At 42.5% G+C, this 20,435-nt stretch overlaps 2 protein-coding genes across 2 annotated transcripts in view; one reads left to right on the top strand and one right to left on the bottom strand.

The window, feature by feature from the left end:
• The window catches only part of dcaf8 (DDB1 and CUL4 associated factor 8), a 20,549-nt gene extending 11,398 nt beyond the window's left edge, over positions 1-9,151 (bottom strand). Inside the window, 9 exon segments of the mRNA XM_080725274.1 lie at positions 1,709-1,839; positions 2,430-2,464; positions 2,466-2,541; positions 3,409-3,503; positions 4,430-4,570; positions 5,445-6,109; positions 6,742-6,864; positions 6,998-7,074; positions 8,833-9,151. Coding sequence (XP_080581400.1) covers positions 1,709-1,839; positions 2,430-2,464; positions 2,466-2,541; positions 3,409-3,503; positions 4,430-4,570; positions 5,445-6,109; positions 6,742-6,864; positions 6,998-7,037 — 1,306 coding nt within the window. The 5' untranslated portion in view covers positions 7,038-7,074; positions 8,833-9,151.
• Positions 9,152-12,713: 3,562 nt separating this feature from the next.
• LOC308284598 (guanine nucleotide exchange factor VAV3-like) overlaps positions 12,714-20,435 on the top strand; it is a gene marked incomplete at both ends in the record, with an annotated part of 124,773 nt that continues 117,051 nt past the window's right edge. The window contains one exon of the mRNA XM_080725264.1: positions 12,714-12,920. Coding sequence (XP_080581390.1) covers positions 12,714-12,920 — 207 coding nt within the window. The remainder of the gene's footprint in view (positions 12,921-20,435) is intronic.

Genomic DNA, 20,435 nt, shown 5'->3' with positions numbered 1-20,435 from the left:
TGCATGCCGCCTGCATGTGTTGTGCATTCGCATGCATGCGGCGCTAGTCAGGTCCGCGGACTACTGGTTGAGAAACACTGCTGGACCGTGCTGATGTGCGCGTCATAGCAGTGCGCGCTGACTTGCCTGACTGTATCTCTATGGACTGGATGCTTTTGTTTACCTCCTGCCTCTGCATGCACGCTTGACACGAAAGCTCGCTTGTTAATGGCAGCGTCGCCGTTGTGTGCGATGATCACAAACCACACTACTCGTCGTTAACGTTAATGCGACACACCGGGGATATATGAGAGCGAGCGGTCAGCGCTCCCGCACGTTCCATGGACTTATTGTCACTCCGCTTCTAGTCTCTAGAGAACAGACTCCATGCTAACAAGGAAGAGCAATTATGTATTATATCATTATTATTAGGGCTTTGATGCAAGTTCTGATGGGTGCAGCATACGTTGTGTTGTTTAAAGTAATGCGCCGTTGTGCTGCTCTCCTCTCAGCTGCTGCTTAGCGGAAAAAAAAAGTGAAAAAAGTCGATCGACGCGTCGATTTTCGGCCGCGACGCGTCGATTCGCCAATAATACGTCGATTAACATCCCTAATATGGCCATCTCCGTATATGGAGATATAAGTCGTCCATGCCCAAGTATGGGCTGGTGAGGTCAGACTTTGTGTGATGCGTAGGTTATCTCCATATATGGAGATTCAACATTCCAGGTGTAACTATGGCTAGCCGTATGACGTGAGAGGTGGAGGTTGTGATATTTGTGGAGATAAGCGACCAACGGTCGCTTATCTCCCGATTAGGGAGTCTTACTGGTATATTCTCTTCATAAACAACTTTATAGCTTTTTTCATAATTTGTTCTCTGGTGACAAGGCTGTAGACATTTGTACGTGTTGTTTTCTTTAGCCGGTGGTTCTGCTACGGGCGGCTAGGTTGCGTTTGCCTCAGCAACAGGTGGCTACGCAGCACCGTTGCCTCCTGCCCAGAAAAGAGCCTGCAGTTTGTGTGTGCGTGTGCACACTGCATGCGCGTGTTCAAAGCGCGAGGTAGCGGCCGCCGCGCAGTGCATTGTGGGGCGGTAGGGCTTGAATAGTGACCATCGAAAGCACCCCACAAATCCAGATGCATTGTGGGATATTTGAATCCACTATATTAGGGTACAAAAATGCAAAGATTTGGATTTCGGACACAACCTTGGTGTCAAGTGAATAAACCTCACTCTCAAGATCAAAGAGTCCAGCTGGCCGCATTCCATCAGAAAAAGACGAAGCAGCGTTTTAAAGGCGTGCAATTCACAGTGTACCAAAAAACTAAAAACTAAGACCATCACTCAATATGTCTAGCGAACTACAACCGACAGGAAGCTCTTGACAATTTAAAGGAAAACACACCGAGTTGACATTGTGAGAATCTTTTGGAGTTGATTAAGGACTGATAAGGGACTCTTTCTTCATTTACTTTTTTAAAGACAATATTGACATTAATTGCTTTATTTGGACAGCGAAGAGAGACAGGAAAACAAAGGCAGAATGAAGGGTTGCCATGCAACAAAGCTCTCCAGCCGGAATATAACCAGTGACAATGCAATTACACGGGTGACGCACCAACCGGTCAGCTCCCAAGTGCACCACCACAACTACAATCCAGAAGCTTCACTTTAATAGCAAAGAACTGGGAAAGCTGTGTGCGCATGCAGGGAACAGGATCTTACCTGAGCCATCGTGGCTGTACACCAAGCAGGTGATGTTGGTTTTGGACTCACTGGCCACCAGGTGAGATGGACAGAACTTTTTCAACACCCCGTTGTTGTCGTTCTCATTAATCTTCCTCTGATCATAGATCCTAGATAGTGTGGAGAAGAAAGGCCACAAAGGGGAGGAACAGGAAATGAAAAGAGAAGTCACGCAATGTGTGAACTGCAGTTTCAGTTGGAATGAACCCTAAGATCAAAACCATGAAGATTATAAAGACACAGAGTCTTCCTGCCCAATCCTTAGCTATGGATAAGTACATTACTATGCAAGTAATTTGTGAACGAAGCTGTGCAAATCACAATGCTGTGTTCATTGGTGAAGCTGCTCTATACAAGCTGGTTGCAAGTGGTAGCAAATGTCCTACGCGCCTCATTTGGCCAAGTGGAAATAGTGATGTATAAATACTTCACCAATAACAACAAACATGCTTCAGGAGAACAATGGCGATTTACCTAACATTATCTTCCAGTGTGACTCCTCAGGGCCTGTCTAGTCTGTCTCTCCCATGGCTAAATTCGCAAAGCACTGAACCCGATCAGCGCCACATTTCTTGTGCATGCTGACAATAAACTAATTTAATTCGCTTTTTAATATTGTTCTGTCTTATAATTCAGCTTTGAACTAATTAATCAGTCACCACCATTGTCACCTCCAGGTAATGTCATCCTCAGATCTCACCTGACATACTGATCTCTCCCACCCACTGCAAAGTGGGTGTGTGTTGGATGGGTTCACGAAGATGGTGTACAGCCCGACTTTCTTGTCTCCCTCCTTCACCACCACCAGTTTACTGTCAAATATGGGTAGAGGGACACAGTGAGGAAGGTTTTAGGTGATATGGTCATATAAACTTAGACCTGAAACGCATTTGTGTCATGTTAGATTTTAAATCTTTATCCATTATTGTATGCTTTATCTAGAGAAAAATAGCAGATATACAAGCTCACAAGCTTGTAGATCTGATCTTGCAGATTTTCAATATTTTTAACAGATTCTATAAATGTCTATTTGTAAATTTGAAAAACTCATCATCAGTGGTTCTCAAACCTTTCATGTCAAGGACCCCGAAAATGATATGCATTTGCCCACAGACCCCCATCTCAAAATATGTTGTTCCAGGGACCCCATGCAGAAGCAGAGTTACAAGAGCTTTTGCTTCTGTAGATCTGTTTGCTTTGCAAACAGATCTACAAGCTCGCAGCGCAGCACTCGGTGAGCGTAATAATGCGTTCAAGGGTTAAGCTACATCCATGTAGCAAGAGAGTGTTTTTATGTGTCTGTGATGGTCATCATCTCAAACATTACTTACATTAACATGGGTCTGGTTACTGGAAAAGGTTGTATGCATTGTAAATGTAATGTTGTGTGAATGAGGAGAACCATCATGGAAATTAGTCCTGGACTTTCATTCCTTGCTCTGATAGCAAACACTTCATTCACAGTCACTACACTTCATAAACAAAACAGAAATAGGCTTTTGGTGAAACACTTCACTATGCTGAAATACAAGCGTCGTCTTGAACTCTAAATAAAACCCTCAGTCCGACTGAAATGAAAGCCATGGTGTGTGTGTGTGTGTGTGTGTGTGTGTGTGTGTGTGTGTGTGTGTGTGTGTGTGTGTGTGTGTGTGTGTGACGTGTGAGAGGAGATCACTCACTTGGCGGCTCGGTCTAGACGCAGGTCAATACCAAACACCACAGCGTCTTCTCCAGCTGATAGAAAGGAGCAGGGCGAGTCTGGGTCCAAGGCCAGCTAGAACGAACATACACAGATTATTCGATTTTTCAGTCATTATAGATCCACTTACACACACACACAAGCACACACAAAGCTGAAGCTGAGACCTGAATAGTCTGAATTCTTAACATCTTAATCATGGGTAATAAAAGAAATACAAGGAAGAGACAATCCTAACAAAAGCCAGGCCTCCAAACTGCTTCTGAGGCTGCCGCCAGGCTGAGTAGTTTTGGTTTTGCAGCGATTAGTCCAAGTAACCACTTCTACTTTGTTAATACAAATATCAATAACACAAGCTCTTGTGAGCTTGCAGTTCTGGTATTTTGGAAAAAGGTTGAAAACAATCTGTTGAAATAAATCCCCCCCCTCCCCCCCCCCCCCCCAAATCAAATTGATTCAACTCGTTTTTTTATTAACTAAATGGATAACTTTGATTAAAGGACAACTTTGTTTTTTTACAACAAGGGTTCATATTTTAGATTGTAATTAGAAAAAAGAAAAAGTGAAAAAGTGAGTGTTAAAATGTTTTCATTTGCTTCGTTCTATTGTTTTATCGCGTTTACTGTGCTAAAATGTGGGGCATGCGTACGCATGGGGGCATGCGTACAAGTGGCTAAATATGTCTTTTTAGACACAATAAGCCAGCAGTTTCTTTATTGCTATTTACAGTAACACCTCTATCCCCCATAAGTCACATCCAACCATGAAAGGTTGCGTTGTATCTTGGGAATGAGCTTTTTCTGTGTAAAATGACATATTTAGCCACTTGTACGCATGCCCCCAACCACTGATATAAGAATCTCTAAAACAATAGAAAGAAGTAAATGAAGTAATTTTAACACTCAACTTTTATATGCTTTAATTACAATCTAAAATATGAACCCTTGTTGTAAAAAACTAAAGTTGTCCTTTAACTGTTACACCCCGAGTGTAATTGTTACCTTATGAGCTGCTCCTTTATGCTGTGCCACCCTCTTGGTTGTCTTGCAGCGCTGGGTCGCAGAGAGCTCAGCCACTCTGATCTGTCCGTCCCGGGCACACATGGCCAGGGTGGAGTCTCCACTGTGGGGCAGGAACTTAGCCTGAGGACACAGGCAGAGCAAAAGCAGAACCCCTGGATATCAGCGTTCATTGTATGCTCTGGATTTTAAATGGCTTTATGGACATGATCCAAGATAAATCTTTTGGCTAAACACTCTTATCTCCTAGAAAGATCTAAACATTTAAGCAATAAATGTATTCACTCTGTCCTTGAGATGACTTCTCTCAAAAAAGGGCCATACCGGCGTCAATACATGTGTATTCAGAGCTTCGGCCAGATCTCACACATAACTTGTACATTTGTCACATTACCGAACTTACCAGATTAACTGAGTCTACTGGCTAAAAACAAACTACTATGCAGCTAATAAGTCATCATGACTCCCTGGAAAAAAGATTGATTGATTATGAATGATCCATCATGACTGTCATGGATCAATCACGAATCAATCTTTCCACGTCTATCTGTGCATTAAAATGCTTTAAAACACAATACATTTATTTTGACAAAAAACAACCATATTTTGGATTACCTATATCAACTTTCACACCCTACTGAAATGAACTGAATCCAATGGCTTCTCCAATTATCAAGCAGTACACTTTTAAAAACGGTCAGCGGTAATGTCAAATACACCATTGAGTCATGGTTAAATGGTTAAACATGCAAGACCACTGCATGGTCCTTTAAAATGAATAAATCTAAGTTCCCTGCTCAGAGTCGTGATTTCAGCCTGGTAATTTACATAAACAACCTCCTATGTACTCCTTCCCTCACATCCCTGCCTCCAACTTTATTGCCTAATAAGTACTTTTTGCTTACTATTATTCTGTGCGGCTGTAGCACATAGAATTTCACCTTGGGGGACTAATAATAAAGTATTATCCTATCCTAACCCGATCTCACAAGCTCACCTGAAACACATTGCTCTTGTGTCCGCTATCAAACTCCAGCTCGGCGCGGCGGATGGCCCAGTCCCAGATGACCACGCGCAGGTCGTCGCTGCCCGAGGCGAGCCGCGTGCCCGAGGGGTTGAAGTGCAGCGTGTTGACGCAGCCCGTGTGCCTCTCCAGGCGCCCCTGGAGCTCCAGACGCTGAACCAGGCCGCGGGCGCCGCACACGCGCCTCACAAACTGGTGCGAGTCCTTGCCGATCTCCCGGGAGCGCAGCGACGGCACGGCCCGCCAGCCGGGGCCGCGCATGTCGCGGAGCTCCGCCCCCAGCCACGCCTCCATGGCCTGCTCGTCCTCTTCCTCCTCTTCCTCGTGGTCGTCTTCCTCCTCCTCGTCATCGTCATCGTCGTCATCGTCGTCCGAGCTGGAGGAGCGGTTGGCGCCGCCTCCTCCTCCTCCACTGCCACCGCCGGGGCGGTTCCGCTTCCTCGCGGCTCTCTTTCCCGCATCCTTCTCTTTCGCCTTCTCTCTTCTCCCTCCCTCGCTCTCCTTCTCAGCGTCCTCGGTCAGGGAGTAAAGGCCGCTGCCGTCCATGCTGTCTGTGTCTTCTTCCTCGTCTTCGCCGGCCTCCGGCCCTCCCTCGGGCATAGGCTTGTCCCCCGACTCCTCGTCTGCCGGTCTGGGAGCTGCAGAAGAGCCAGAGCCTTTGATTAAAAGGGTGCGTTTTCTACCGTGACAAATGTATAACATCAACGAGATCATTACATTTCTGAGGAGGAGGCTTTCACACCAACAAGCCACAAGACTCATTGTTGCATTATATGGGGAGAAGTTGCAACATTGTTGCATTTTTCTTTTGGTTCGGCTAGCGTTCACTCAGCACTGTCAACAGAACTTTCAAAGGAAACTCGAAAATAATGGTCTTCAAATGATAGTCTTCATACCAGCAATTGGACTATTTGACTAAATGCTCTAGGCTTCGGTTACATAAAATGTTTTTATTTCAAGGACCCCCGTAACTCAGACAAATCAAATGGAACTACGGGTCCATTTGGTTCCATTCGTACACTCTCAGAGTTACAGAACTGTAAGTGTCCATTTGGAACCCTCTCAAGGAAACTTGAGTGTCCGTGGACCCCACTTTGAGGACCACTGTCCTCTTTTTATATTACACACTGGTATCGGATCGGTACTCTGTATCAACAGATACACAAGTTATGGTTATCAGAATCGGTAAGGAAAAGGTTTAAATCAGCACATCTCTATCCTAAAGTGATAATCCTAAAGAGGTCACCTGTTTCTGTTCTAAAGAGGTCACCTGTTTCTGTTTCAGAGGAGGTCTCTGCTTGTCCCTCTTTGATTCCAGAGGAATCCCCCTCCACAATGCCGGAATCCCCCTCCGCTTGCCTATCCTCTCCTGGATCTTGCTCTTCTGAGCCACCTGGGACACAAACACAATCTTAAAAACAACAACTAGCACGTACTGTATAACTATAAAGGATCAAAACTAGTTTAAATTGTGTATTGCAGGTCCTAATAATCGATCATTTATTTTGCATTGGCCAGTCCTTTACCGTTGAGCACAGTGGATTTGCTGTCTGATGTGTCCGCCATCGCGTCTCTTTGATCCTATCTCTACCCGAAGGAGAGCCTGCAGAGGACCAAATACATGAGTTATAACAACTATAACCTTGTTATATTGCACTTAAAGTATAATAACTAGTAAGACGCCTCAGGGCGACAAAGGGCGAGGTCGCGCCAATCGGACCAGTTATCCATATATGGAGACCCCTGGTACCCATATATGGAGATCCATGTACTGTATATGGAGATATGCTGTGAGAGCCCAGACATGCTTACTCAGTTATTTGTTATGTGAAAGTCGTATAATGTCTATGCCATCTGACATCATACCCTTTTATGCCCATACATGGAGATCCCTGTCTGTAGAACCAGCCACACAGATATTGGCTGTCTTGGCCATGTATGGATTCTGTTAGTGTGGTATGTGGCCTCCATATATGGGCATTCCCAAATGAAGTGCTGTTAGGGCTTAATATTGATGACATCAGGGAACTCCATATATGGGCATAAAAGGGAGTATGTTAGTGTGCCATCAGAGCATGATGTCAGAGTGGCAACCCCATTCTGTTAAGAGAGGTTCCCCTGACATCACAGTGATGTCAGAGCATGATGTCAGAGCGACAAACCCATAGACCTGTAATGTCACAGTGATGTGTCAGGGGAACCACAGTGTCAGGCGTGACCTACAGAGATACACGGACAAGATGTGCCGGTCTCCATAGTTAGTCGCAATTAGAGTTTCTGATAGCGATACGAGGTATCCATGAGTATACCAGTCTATACCATTCCGATACCATGGAATTCTTCACATGATATTTCATTTAGAGTAATATTTTTAATGCTTCAGTTGATGTAGCACTACTGTAGGCCTACTATTTACATTAACATTTTAACTTGTAGCTGCCCTTTAACAGTTATGAATGGATTTTCGTTTTGTTAAAAATCAGTGGGTATCAAAATCATTATGCAAAATCGATGCAGATAGCTAGATCAGACCTTAATAGACCAATTTTATTTCCATATGCTTGCCTTTATGACATTACTGTACTTTTTTCTTAATTAACCTTGATTGTATCCCTCTGCTGCCTAGTGCCTACCAATTCTGTTCTGACACCTGACCTAATCCCCCCCACGAGACCAAATAAAGGTCTATGTCTATCATGTCTAGTTAGTTGTTCGCCACCCACGACATCGCTTGACAGGTGCACAACAGGAAAACTGAACTCCATGTGCTGGGCACGTCGAACTGGACATAATTCAGTGCACGTCAACTAAAAATGTAGTTACCTGATCAGCTCAGTGGCTGCACGCCGAAAATAGCCGATCTACAAGCTCACAGATCTGCTATTTTACGGTGCGCGACACCGACGCTGCGACGCACGACCACAGACAAGTATACAGTTGAATGCAGACATAATCTTGCTAACTGCCAGTCGTCGCAGCAACAAATGACATAATACGCAGCGTATTAGCTCTCTCTCTCTCTCTAACCACGCACACACAAAATGTGTGTCTGTCTTCTGCTGCTGCTTTTGTTTGGAGTTGCACACACTGTAAACAACAGTTGGCTCATCATGAGTTTAAAGGGCTCGTTGTTGCCTGATACATTAGAACCAGACTACGCAACACAATTCCAAGTAAACGACTGTGAGAAAAACGACACAGAGACTACAAAATTAAATAAAAACATGTCGTTGTCCACGGCTGCTAACTGACAGTGCAGACAGACAGCTAAAACTGACATTTAGGTTGTCAACAACAGCACGCGGATCGGTGTTTTGCAGCCAGCTAGCATGCTGCTAGCACGCAGGCTAACCAACATTACCTCTCTCTCTCTCTCTGGTGGAAGAAGGAGGAAGGCCCGGTGGCGAGGCGTTACTTTCCTTAATCTTTGTTGCTGCAGATTTATTGTCTTCGCCTTTAACGCTACACTTTAGCAGCTCGGCGGCTAAGTGCCTCCTCGGCTGTTAAAGCTCTGCTGGAAAGCACACGGCATGAGGAACGGCGGGTGCATAAATAAAGCGTCCTGGAAAACGCACACTTTTTTTTGGATGGAGCAACAAGGTAGCAGCAGGCAGCGTTGTGGCTCTGGTGGTGTCGTAGTGAGACCAGACTGACTGGCTGCCTGGCTGCTGTGTTTATGTTTTGACCGTTCGGCTGCTTCTCCTTTTTTTTTTTACCATTCCTTTTCCGGCGTGCGTGCTTTTTTTTCTGTCTTCCCCGGAAGTTTGCCTCGAAAATAAGACTATTCACTTTGCAAGTTTGCGGATCCTGTCTAGAGCGGATACGGCCAGACTCGGTGGTGTAAATGACCGGTTACGCGTAGGCGGGCTCTAGACCGGATCTAAACACTGAGCAGTAAACTGAAGACAGGCTTTAGTTTCCACTAGTGCTGTTATTACCTCGAAATACCTTGATAGTCTAGTAGCCAGAAAGTGAATGCTAACTTGCATATGTTGGGCAATTTGTGAACCCGGACATTATGAGTACCCTAAAATTTTATGTTAGAAATGTTGAGTATGGGTCCCCAGCAGTGATAAACTACCGGATGCTAACTTGCATATGTTGGGCAATTTTCTTAATTAGCATAATTAGCTTTAATTAGCATAATCACCTATAATAATGAAAAATATGTCAAAAACTGATTGGCCGATTTGAACAATATTGGAGTGGTTTTGGGGGTTATTGAGGATGCTGAATCAATTTCTGACATTTTCTAAATTCAAAATGGCCGTTTTAAACCGGAAATGGCCATATACCAACTTAAAGCCATACTGTGTAAGATGCCCAACTAGTGGTCATTAGCCCTATAGCAAACCGCGGTCGCGTCCGCGTCTTTCGGACGTTTTTCGTACCTTCAGACCCCCGCGTCTGCCTCCACCTCGCTGAGATCTATCTTTTAAGGGGTCCCTTGTTCCTGTGCGTTCAGTAATTCCAGAGATACGGACTCCTTCACCCTGCCTGGTAGGCAAAATTACCTAGAGAAGGGATGGTACAAACGGGCGACAACAAATATGGCTGCCATAGCGACCCCACTTCAAGATGCGCTGTGATTGGCCGGCAGTTGTATAACCCTCGCTGTGATTGGCCGGTAGTGTGATGACGCAATTTTGGCGCGAGATCCGGTCCACGGCAAGGATCTCAGTTTACATACAGAGAAGGCTTTACAGGCTGAAATTCACGGCGCGGATCTTCTAAAACTTTTGTGATTTAATAGTTAGGAGAATTTTAAGATTTGTTTTATAAAAAAAGTTACATAGTACAACTTTAAATTGGGATGATTTTGATACTTTTTTGTTGATTTTCCAAATGATGAAGTGACTATTTTTGATAGGCTATTGTGGCAGTCATTGTTCTAATAATTTGTGTGGATTGTCTATATTTTGCTTTTGAAATGCAGATAATCTATAAGCATATAAATAACCACATTTATAACTTAATTCATAATCAAAATCAACAAAAAAGTATCAAAATCATCCCAATTTAAGTTGGTATATGGCCATTTCCGGTTTAAAACGGCTGTTTTGAATTTAGAAAATGTCAGAAATGGATTCAGCATCCTCAATAACCCCCAAAACCACTCCAATATTGTTCAAATCGTCCAATCAGTTTTTGACATATTTTCCATTATTATAGGTGATTATGCTAATTTAATCTAATTATGCTAATTAAGAAAATTGCCCAACATATGCAAGTTAGCATCCGGTAGTTTATCACTGCTGGGGACCCATACTCAACATTTCTAACATAAAATTTTAGGGTACTCATAATGTCCGGGTTCACAATGGGGCTCTATGGGCTGGCTACTGGACTATGAGGGACAGGACAGGAGATTATCGGGAAAAAAAGAAAAAAAAAATCACTCTAATTTTGTAATGCTTATAGTCAGTCAAAACAAAAGTGTTCCTTATGTGGTTGCCTATCCATTTGTTTAGGTGATATGCATGGTGATATCCAGATTATAGGTGATATGCATGGTGATATCCAGATTATAGGTGTGCATGGTGATATCCAGATTATAGGTGGTATGCATGGTGATATCCAGATTATAGGTGCATGGTGATATCCAGATTATAGGTGATATGCATGGTGATATCCAGATTATAGGTGATATGCATGGTGATATCCAGATTATAGGTGCATGGTGATATCCAGATTATAGGTGATATGCATGGTGATATCCAGCGGTGTCAGGTCTCCGTCTCCCCTGGAAATAGCCTAGGCCTATCAATACCCTGCTGAAATTAAATTAGGCTACTTGCTTTTAAACATACATTCTAGAGTATTATTTTTATGCCTTAAACTAAAGTAAACAATTGTTAGTTTATAAAAACAAAACAAAAAACTAAGCATTCTATTTTGAGGCGGAAAAGGTTTGAGCATATGGCTGTTTTGATCACATGCATGAACATTCAAGGGAAACTATAGGCCTACACAATCAAAGTGAATATACAGTATATAATTTAACATTAGGCCTACAATATATTATCGGATTATTTTAGGATGTCTACTTGCTGTAAATCCCTTTGAGTGTATAACAGTGACAATTGGCTTGACTTGCTGCATATGGTCTTGGTGTTGTCTATTTGCCATAATACTAGGCCTATGAACAATTCACAGGTAAGAGGTAACCTATATGTGTGGTGTTGTGTAGCTCAGTGACTCTTAATATAGGTTCAAGTTCAGGAGCCGGCATGAGGAAACATCTGGCTCTGCAGTAGCCAGTAGGCCTATTAATGTATGACAAGAGATCTCCTCAACCAGCTTCAATTAGTTTCCTTCCTGTGTTTATGTCATCTGTCTGTCTGTCTGTCTGTCTGTCTGTCTGCCTGCCTGTCTGCTTGCCTGTCTCTGTCTGTCTGTCTCACTGTCTGTCTGTCTGTCTGTCTGTCTGTCTGTCTGTCTGTCTGTCTGTCTATTCATTATTACATGTGATTCTAGCTACTGAAAGCATGGGGATTTCGTTTCCCCCAGAATCCCCAACACACAAACACACACACACACACACACACACACACACACACACACACACACACACACACACACACACACACACACACACACACTAGGCTTCTGATGTTTTCTTTTCGAAGTTGTTAAATCCACTTGGAATGTCAGCTGAGAGCCGAAGCCTTTATGGGAATACCTTGCTTTATACTGATTCTGTTTGGGCTGCAAGTTCTCATACAATAAAATAGCATAGGCTTTAAAATGTTAGGTTATTGGCAACACACCAATAAGGTGGGCCCGGCTGTGTGTGTGTGGGGGGGGGGGGGGGCTGTCAACAAAGGGTCTATATTTAAATACACAAGCCAAGCCAGAGTGCTGCAAATGCAGGCTCGCCTTTAGCCTATCTAAACTAAAAACATCCTATAATTCAAGTATTCAACATTGGATGCATCTGATTTCCGTGTATTCTTTTGACAGAGGAACGTAGAGGTGGAGACTGAGGAAGTTAAGAGCTGAGGAAGGGGTGACAGTGACAGCATCCAGCCCACTCGACGCACGGAGCGCTGCGCTGTAGCGCGCCCTCTCTCACTACTAGCCCTACTCTGTGTCAGTGGAGCTGGAGCGCACACGACGCGGTCATAACAACAACTTTCGTCCTTCTGTGTGTGCAGTTCGCGATGTCACTCGCGGATTTCAAGTAGACGCACAAACTAGGTGTTTCTTATATCGTTATCATTTCCCCTCGCACTGCCTCACATGATGGAGTACTGGAGGCAGTGCGCGCTGTGGCTGATCAGCTGCAACGTGCTCCCGGCAAACCACCGCGTAACGGGGGAGAAGGCACAGGTGTTCGACCTGGCGCAGACCCTGAGGGACGGCGTGCTGCTCTGCCAGCTCCTCAACAACCTCAGACCTCGCACTATCAACCTGAAGGAGATCAATCTCAGACCGCAGATGTCACAGGTAAAGTAAACTATTTCTCTGGGCTTCTCTCTCTCTCTCTCTCTCTCTCTCTCTCTCTCTCTCTCTCTCTCTCTCTCTCACACACGGAGTTAATGACGCTTATCCACTCAACTGACTTAACCGTCTCATCCACTTAACTGTTGTAGCCTATTATAAAGAGTGCAGCGGTGTAAAGTAGGCTAATAAAGTACATTTAACTGTACTATGATTTTGTAGGCCTAGATAATTGTGTAGGCCTATTTCCAATCTCCAATACTTTTACTTCTACTCTCCACTACATCTCGGATCCAAATATTAAACTTTTAAATGAATCCACTGCATTTATTTGTCAACTTTAGCTACTAGTTTATACTTAGTAGATTTTAGATTATTATTACAAACATACACAGCCATAGCATAGGTCTATACATTTTGGCCATTTGTAAATAGCAGATCTACATAATGTAGATCGGCTAGCCTATTTCAAATGATCTTTGTAGGCCTACATTTGAAAAGCTGAAACGTGACATTCTGTAGGCTATACAGAAATGATTAGGTCTACTTTCTACTTTTGGTAGGCCTATACTTAAAGTAGGCTATGTTGATACCAAAACCTTTGTTTTGTATATCAACCATGATGAGCCATTGAGCCATTTCAAAAACGACCCCTGACCCTAGGCGGCCAGGGCAGGGGTCAGCAACCTTTTTGAAATGAAGTGCCATGTTTTTATTTTCTAGTCAGTGTTTCACGTCAACATTCATTTTAATGACACGCCACCAAAAAGCAATAACCCACGTACCCCCCTGACTCCCTCCCCAGTCAAAGTTTTTTAATGAATGTAAAATTATGTGCAGGATGTAATTGGCTACAAATTGGGTGACCACATTTAAAACAATATTTTATTTTAAAATATAGAATCTCTCTGTCACACTTCCAGTGTGCCAGTGATTCTGTTAAAGCCATACTGTGTAAGATGCCCAACTAGTGGTCATTAGCCCTATAGCAAACCGCGGTCGCGTCCGCGTCTTTCGGACGTTTTTCGTACCTTCAGACCCCCGCGTCTGCCTCCACCTCGCTGAGATCTATCTTTTAAGGGGTCCCTTGTTCCTGTGCGTTCAGTAATTCCAGAGATAGGACTCCTTCACCCTGCCTGGTAGGCAAAATTACCTAGAGAAGGGATGGTACAAACGGGCGACAACAAATATGGCTGCCATAGCGACCCCACTTCAAGATGCGCTGTGATTGGCCGGCAGTTGTATAACCCTCACTGTGATTGGCCGGTAGTGTGATGACGCAATTTTGGCGCGAGATCCGGTCCACGGCAAGGATCTCAGTTTACATACAGAGAAGGCTTTACAGGCTGAAATTCACGGCGCGGATCTTCTAAAACTTTTGTGATTTAATAGTTAGGAGAATTTTAAGATTTGTTTTATAAAAAAAGTTACATAGTACAACTTTAACTTGAATGAACACTCAAACATCAAATTCACTTTCAGTTGAGTGTGAAAGTGCTCTCTTTTTTCTTCTTCTTTTAAAGCCAGTTAATATTTGTCTTTTAAGTTCAGTCTACACTACAGGATGTTTTAGATTTAGTATATTGGTTTTGCCATGCATCATGTGCTATCCAGTGATGTAAAAAGTACAAACATGTTGTACTTAAGTAAAAGTATCAATACTGCAATGTAGAAATACTCTGTTACAAGTAAAAGTTTAGTCTATAACTAAAGTATTCAAATAATTGTAATGGAGTAAAAGTACAATATTTTCCTCTGAGATGTAGTGGAGTAGAAGTAAAAGTAGGCCTATTGAAAAGTGGAAATAAACGCAAGTAAAGTACAAATACCTCAAAACTTTACAGTTACTTTACACCACTGCTGCTATCCATGTTGCAGGGCTGCGAACACAAGGCCATGCCTGGCTTTGCTCTGGCACTGTGTGAAAAAGATCTTTCTGAACATCCGAAGGCTTGACCAATCAAATCCATTTGTACTGCAGACTTTATTCACATGCAGGCAAACCCAAAATGCTCCTCAGGAAATACACATAAAGAAATAGCGACCAAAACATTGTGCAATAAGGTTGTTGTAATGACATAAAACTAGATTGAAACATCTATTGTAATCAAACATCCAGCATGAGTGTAGTCTAAACAAGGGAATTCATAAACTTCCTTTGTATTGGTTGCCCAGGGGAATGGTCCCAAGCCTGGACCAAAACCACATACCCAGAACCCCTCCAATCGCCACTGGAGAGGCCTGATAAAATCCTGACTTTGATCCACCCCTTAGTTACACACAGACACACTAATGTGTTTGTACAGAGGCTCGCAGTTTGCTTAGCGCTGAGATTGCAGCCGTGCAACACGTGTAGCGTAAAGCCTGTCTGTGTTTGCACTATTTCATGTCTGTGCAGCCATTTCTGAGATTTCATGTTTTTACTACTGCAAGAAGAGAAGGTTCGGATGTATGATGGCAAACTTTTCTAATACACACACAGCAGATGTGTTAGTCCTTATCACTGCTGTACTGCTGGTGCCAGGTACTTTAAAGGGATATTTCACTTTAAAAAAAATATAAAAAAATATACATATTTTTAATTTTATTGTCTAATCAGGCTTTTGGGGACACCATCAGGGTCAGTTTTTTTTAATTGCTTGATTCAGTATATTGATATTTATGATATTCATTTTATCAGACACGCCCCCTTCCCTTCCTGTACAAACCCATTGTAATTTCAAACTCCATTTTAACCATAGATTCATTGAAAAAAACGTCCTTGGTTCTGGTGACTCATACTACCCTCCATGAGCTGGTTGTGTTTTGTCAGTTATTATTACATTTTTTATTTGGATTATAATTTGTATTTTTTTTTTTTTTTTTTTTTCCAAAATAATTATTGAAAATAAATGAAAAAAGTAATAGAAAAAACACGGCCAGCTCACCTATTAGGAGGGCAGTTGGCCTATGAGTCACCAGAACCAAGGACGGGTGTTTTCGATGAATCTATCATGCTTAAAATGGAGTGTGAAGTTACAATGGGGGTTTGTATAGGAAGGGGGCGTGTCTGATAAAACAAATATCAAATATCGACATACTGAAACAAGCAATTTAAAAGCTGTTCTGAGTGCTCCCAAAAGCCTGAAAGTAGACGATAAAACGATGACTTTTTTTTAAAGTGAAATATCCCTTTATCGCATGATGAAAACACTCACAGTATATCTCCTGCATCAGGAAACATCCTATAGCTTCTTGAAACTGAAAAGAAGATGTTTTGTGAGAAGCTAAATCTACCAACCTATATTGCGTAAGAAATGCCACGAGACCAGAGATTCTATCTGAGTAAGTCATATAAACCCGTTTATTATTTATTTATCTACAAGCTCGCAACGCGACACTTTGTGTAGTTGTAATTAAATCTGCTATTGTCTCTATATTCTTCTGTATTTCTTTTTTTTCTTTTCTTTTTTAATAATTATAGTTTTTTTTATTTTTTACCTATGATGACATGTTCAAAATAGGCGTTCCAGGTTTACTGTGGTTAATAACTATATCCTCTATCTATATTATAGCCTATCTCATATGTGCTGTGTCAGTACATTAGTGGCCTGCATGCAGCTGTTATAGAATGAAGACCAAGGCCATACAGTATAAGTTGCTGCTGAACAATGGACTGTCGTTGCCTGCAGCTATAGGGCATATCTGTGTATGGTTGAGAGAGCCATGTGCATCAAGGGGCCCCAGATTTTAAATGGCCACTTCATTCATTGTGCCCCTCTGACCTGAGATCTGCAGAGTGACAATACAGGCGCGGAGGTAATGGAAGCAGTGTGGTGTAGCGTGCTGTGATTAAATAGCCCTCAGAGTCAGAACTGCTATTTATACAAACCCCTGAGCATTAGACCTACAAACTGACGTCTTTTAGGTCCCATGGACCCCCTATCCATGTGGGACCCTGGGAAAGATTTAACGTTTTAAACTCTAAGCTTAAAGGAGCTATAGTCAACTTTTTCTTGAAAAACGGATTCTAAAATAAAAATAATGTTTCGAAAATATTTTATAAAAAAATAAGCTTCATATATGTGTTTCAATTAAAAAATGACCACAAAAAGCGGAAAAATAATGATAAAATAATCATTTTGGCCCTTTGTTTACATTTACGGGCCCTGTAAATGTAAACAAAGGACCAAAATGATTATTTTATCATTATTTTTCCGCTTTTTGTGGTCATTTTTTAATTGAAACACATATATGAAGCTTATTTTTTTATAAAATATTTTCGAAACATTATTTTTATTTTAGCATCCGTTTTTCAAGAAAAAGTTGACTATAGCTCCTTTAATTCAAATTAAATTAAGTTGAATAAATGTCACAATTGTACTTGCCCTATAATTGCCCTATAATTGAATGATCCTTACGGTTCATTTAAGAATAAAATTTACTCTCTGGATTTGACTGTGTATCGGATGAATTAAAACTACAGACAGAATTATATAGAGACAGATGGCTTGGCTTGACTTTGTGTTTAGCTTTGCCAGCTGGGACCCATAAAGAGACCATAAAAAATTGATTTACAGTAGCCTATATGTCATGATTCCAAATATTTACTTCTCAAGAATCCTGTGGCTGGATCAGTAATAATCATTTAAAAACTATGTTCAAGTAGAGAAACTCACTCTTTCAGTTTCAGTTTCAAGTTACTTATCCGCTAAAATCCTTGAGACTAGACCTGAGTGTGCTCTGTACTTGGTCTGGGGGGGGGGGGGGGGTGTTCAAGTGGTTACTATAGGCTATCCCTTTCATTATGAGCACAGCAGTCATACTACAGGTAGGTCCCTATATTTCTATAGGCTTTACTACCGATAAGGTTTTTGCAAGAATAGTTAAATTATTCTAAAATGCTGGACTGCACGAAACTGCATCTCTCTTTTTACGCCGTGGCTCATAGTCGTCGAGCGGGTCTAGTCTACCCGCAATGATGATTCTGTGTTCTCTAACATTTCAGCAAACAGCCTTGATGTCTTTGTTGTTAACGAAAACATTCATTCTCGAGGTTGGCTTTCGATTACAGCTTAGTGGAAGCATTCCTAACCAAAATGCTAAAATATCATCAGCTAGAGCAGACCATCTTACAGCTAGGCTACAGCTGTAAACTTTAGTTTTTTATTTTTGGTAGCCTAGGAGGGCAGTAGTTCTCATTTTCTCAACCTTTTCAATCTGTGACCCCGCAAAAATAATCATATTTGGGACCTCCAAATATAATCATATTTGAACAGGGAACCCCCCCAAATAATCATATTCGAACTGTGGGGACAACCTACCACGACAAGCACTACTTGGAATTGTAGGAGTTGAGGCATTATATTTTGTTTGACTCAGTTCCATTTGATATGCATTAAGCCATGGATCGCCATTTGATATGACTTTAAGACCATATTCACACGGTGGCCATCTTGCCATTAAGTTAATGAAATGCCACCCCGTTGAATATGGGCTATTCCATGGGTATTCAACTGGGGACCTTCCATTTGGCCCTTGGAGCAATTTATTTTTTGGGGGGCTAGTGAAAGTTACATGAAAAGTATTCTACTTTGCAATGTAGTTAGATGAAAGTTGTGAAAATGTGGTGGCTTATTGTGTCAACTGTCAAGTGTACATTAGATGAATAGCTCGGGGGGAACAAAATACATAGAAACACAAGACCTAGAAACTACAATCAATGACAAAGTCTGTGACTGTGACAGGAACCAAATTCACCCGTAAGGGTCCATTTGGTTCCATGTGTTCACTTTCAGAGTTACAGTGCCTATAAATACTGTATCAACCATTTTGCTGCTGCACACCTCAAGGGCCTTCCCGGGGGGGGCCCTGGACCTCACGTTGAGAACCCAGTGCATATTTACTACTAGACCACGCTCATCCACTTCCTCCACAGACACAGAGGTCCCCGGGGAGGGCGAGCGATTGAGCAATCACAGGCGTCTCCACGATGAGGGGCTCTGATAAAGAGCAGCCTATCTGTGCTCACATCCTCCGCAAAAACACAGTCTGGTTGCAGCCCGTATTACCACACACTATCAAATTATTAAGTCCAGAGTTTGTCATCTTTCAAAGCCTTGGCTTGATTATGTGTGTGTGGAAGACAGTGATGTGACAAGGTCACAAGTGCTATCTGTGCCAATGCATGCTGTTTGGTGAGGAAGCTACAATTTGTTCTTCACAGCCATGATTATGTTCTTTTTAACCATGTTGTACCTTGGAGGTAAGCCTCCTAGGTACTGGTGTGTGTGTGTGTGTGTGTGTGTGTGTGTGTGTGTGTGTGTGTGTGTGTGTGTGTGTGTGTGTGTGTGTGTGTGTGTGTGTGTGTGTGTGTGTGTGTGTGTGTGTGTGTGTGTGTGTGTGTGTGTGTGTGAGTGATCTTTGCTCATCTCTCTGCTAATGCACCAGATGTTGTTGTTGTCAATGAAGGAGACAAATCAGTTTCCATTGTTGAACTGGCCTGTACCTTTGATTCTAGTTTAGAGGAAGTCTTTATGACTAAAGTCATTAAATACCAGCCGCTCCTACGAATCATCACAGAGCTAGGCTATAGGTGCAATCTATTCATGTTCATCTTTGGCAGCCTGGGACATGTACATAGGTTGGTTCTAAGAGGCTTTCAACAACTTGGGATGCCAAAAAAAAGCAGCTAAACAGCTTAATTGCAAAATTCTGTGCAATCTCTTCTATCGGTAGTCGCCATATATGGCGAAGGCGTTGCTACTTGTACCCTTGAATGATGTGTGGGTATTGGATATTTGTCCAGGATGTGTCGACTGTACATTATTTACAGCACCTTGTAATATTTGTGTCCTTGTACTGTACTCTTATGTGGACATAAATAAATGATTGAAACACACACACACACACACACACACACACACACACACACACACACACACACACACACACACACAGTGTGTGTGTGTGTGTGTGTGTGTGTGTGTGTGTGTGTGTGTGTGTGTGTGTGTGTGTGTGTGTGTCCGCAGATAATCTCGCAAACCATTTGGCGCTCAGTGCAGACATTCTTGTGCACGCAAGAACTATTTTCCTTTTTCCTTTTTGAAAATAGCACATCTACAAGCTCACAATGTGCTGCAATGTGACACTTTGTGAGCTTGTTGATCTGCTAGTTTCAAATAGCCAAAGTGATAAAACTTCCTTTCTAGGTAGGAAGTGAAAATATATTGAACTAGAAGCAGTGCTCTTCCGAGCACAGGTCTCCACCAGGCCACACAAATCGGCCTGTTATAGCGCCACCATGAGGCTGATTTTAAAAATGTGGGGCAGAGGTTCTGAATTAGCATCCAGGGAGTGTGTGTGCTCAGTTTGGCAGCGATCGGGCCAACGGCGCCGGAGATTAGCTGGTAACAACCAGGCCACACAAATCGGCCTGTTATAGCGCCACCATGAGGCTGATTTGAAAAATGTGGGGCAGAGGTTCTAGATTGGCATCCAGGGAGTGTGTGTGCTCAGTTTGGCAGCGATCGGGCCAACGGT

Source organism: Nannobrachium achirus (assembly GCF_963921795.1).
Source record: "Nannobrachium achirus genome assembly, chromosome: 5".
Taxonomy (NCBI): domain Eukaryota; kingdom Metazoa; phylum Chordata; class Actinopteri; order Myctophiformes; family Myctophidae; genus Nannobrachium; species Nannobrachium achirus.
This window is presented reverse-complemented; position numbering and strand designations above follow the sequence as displayed.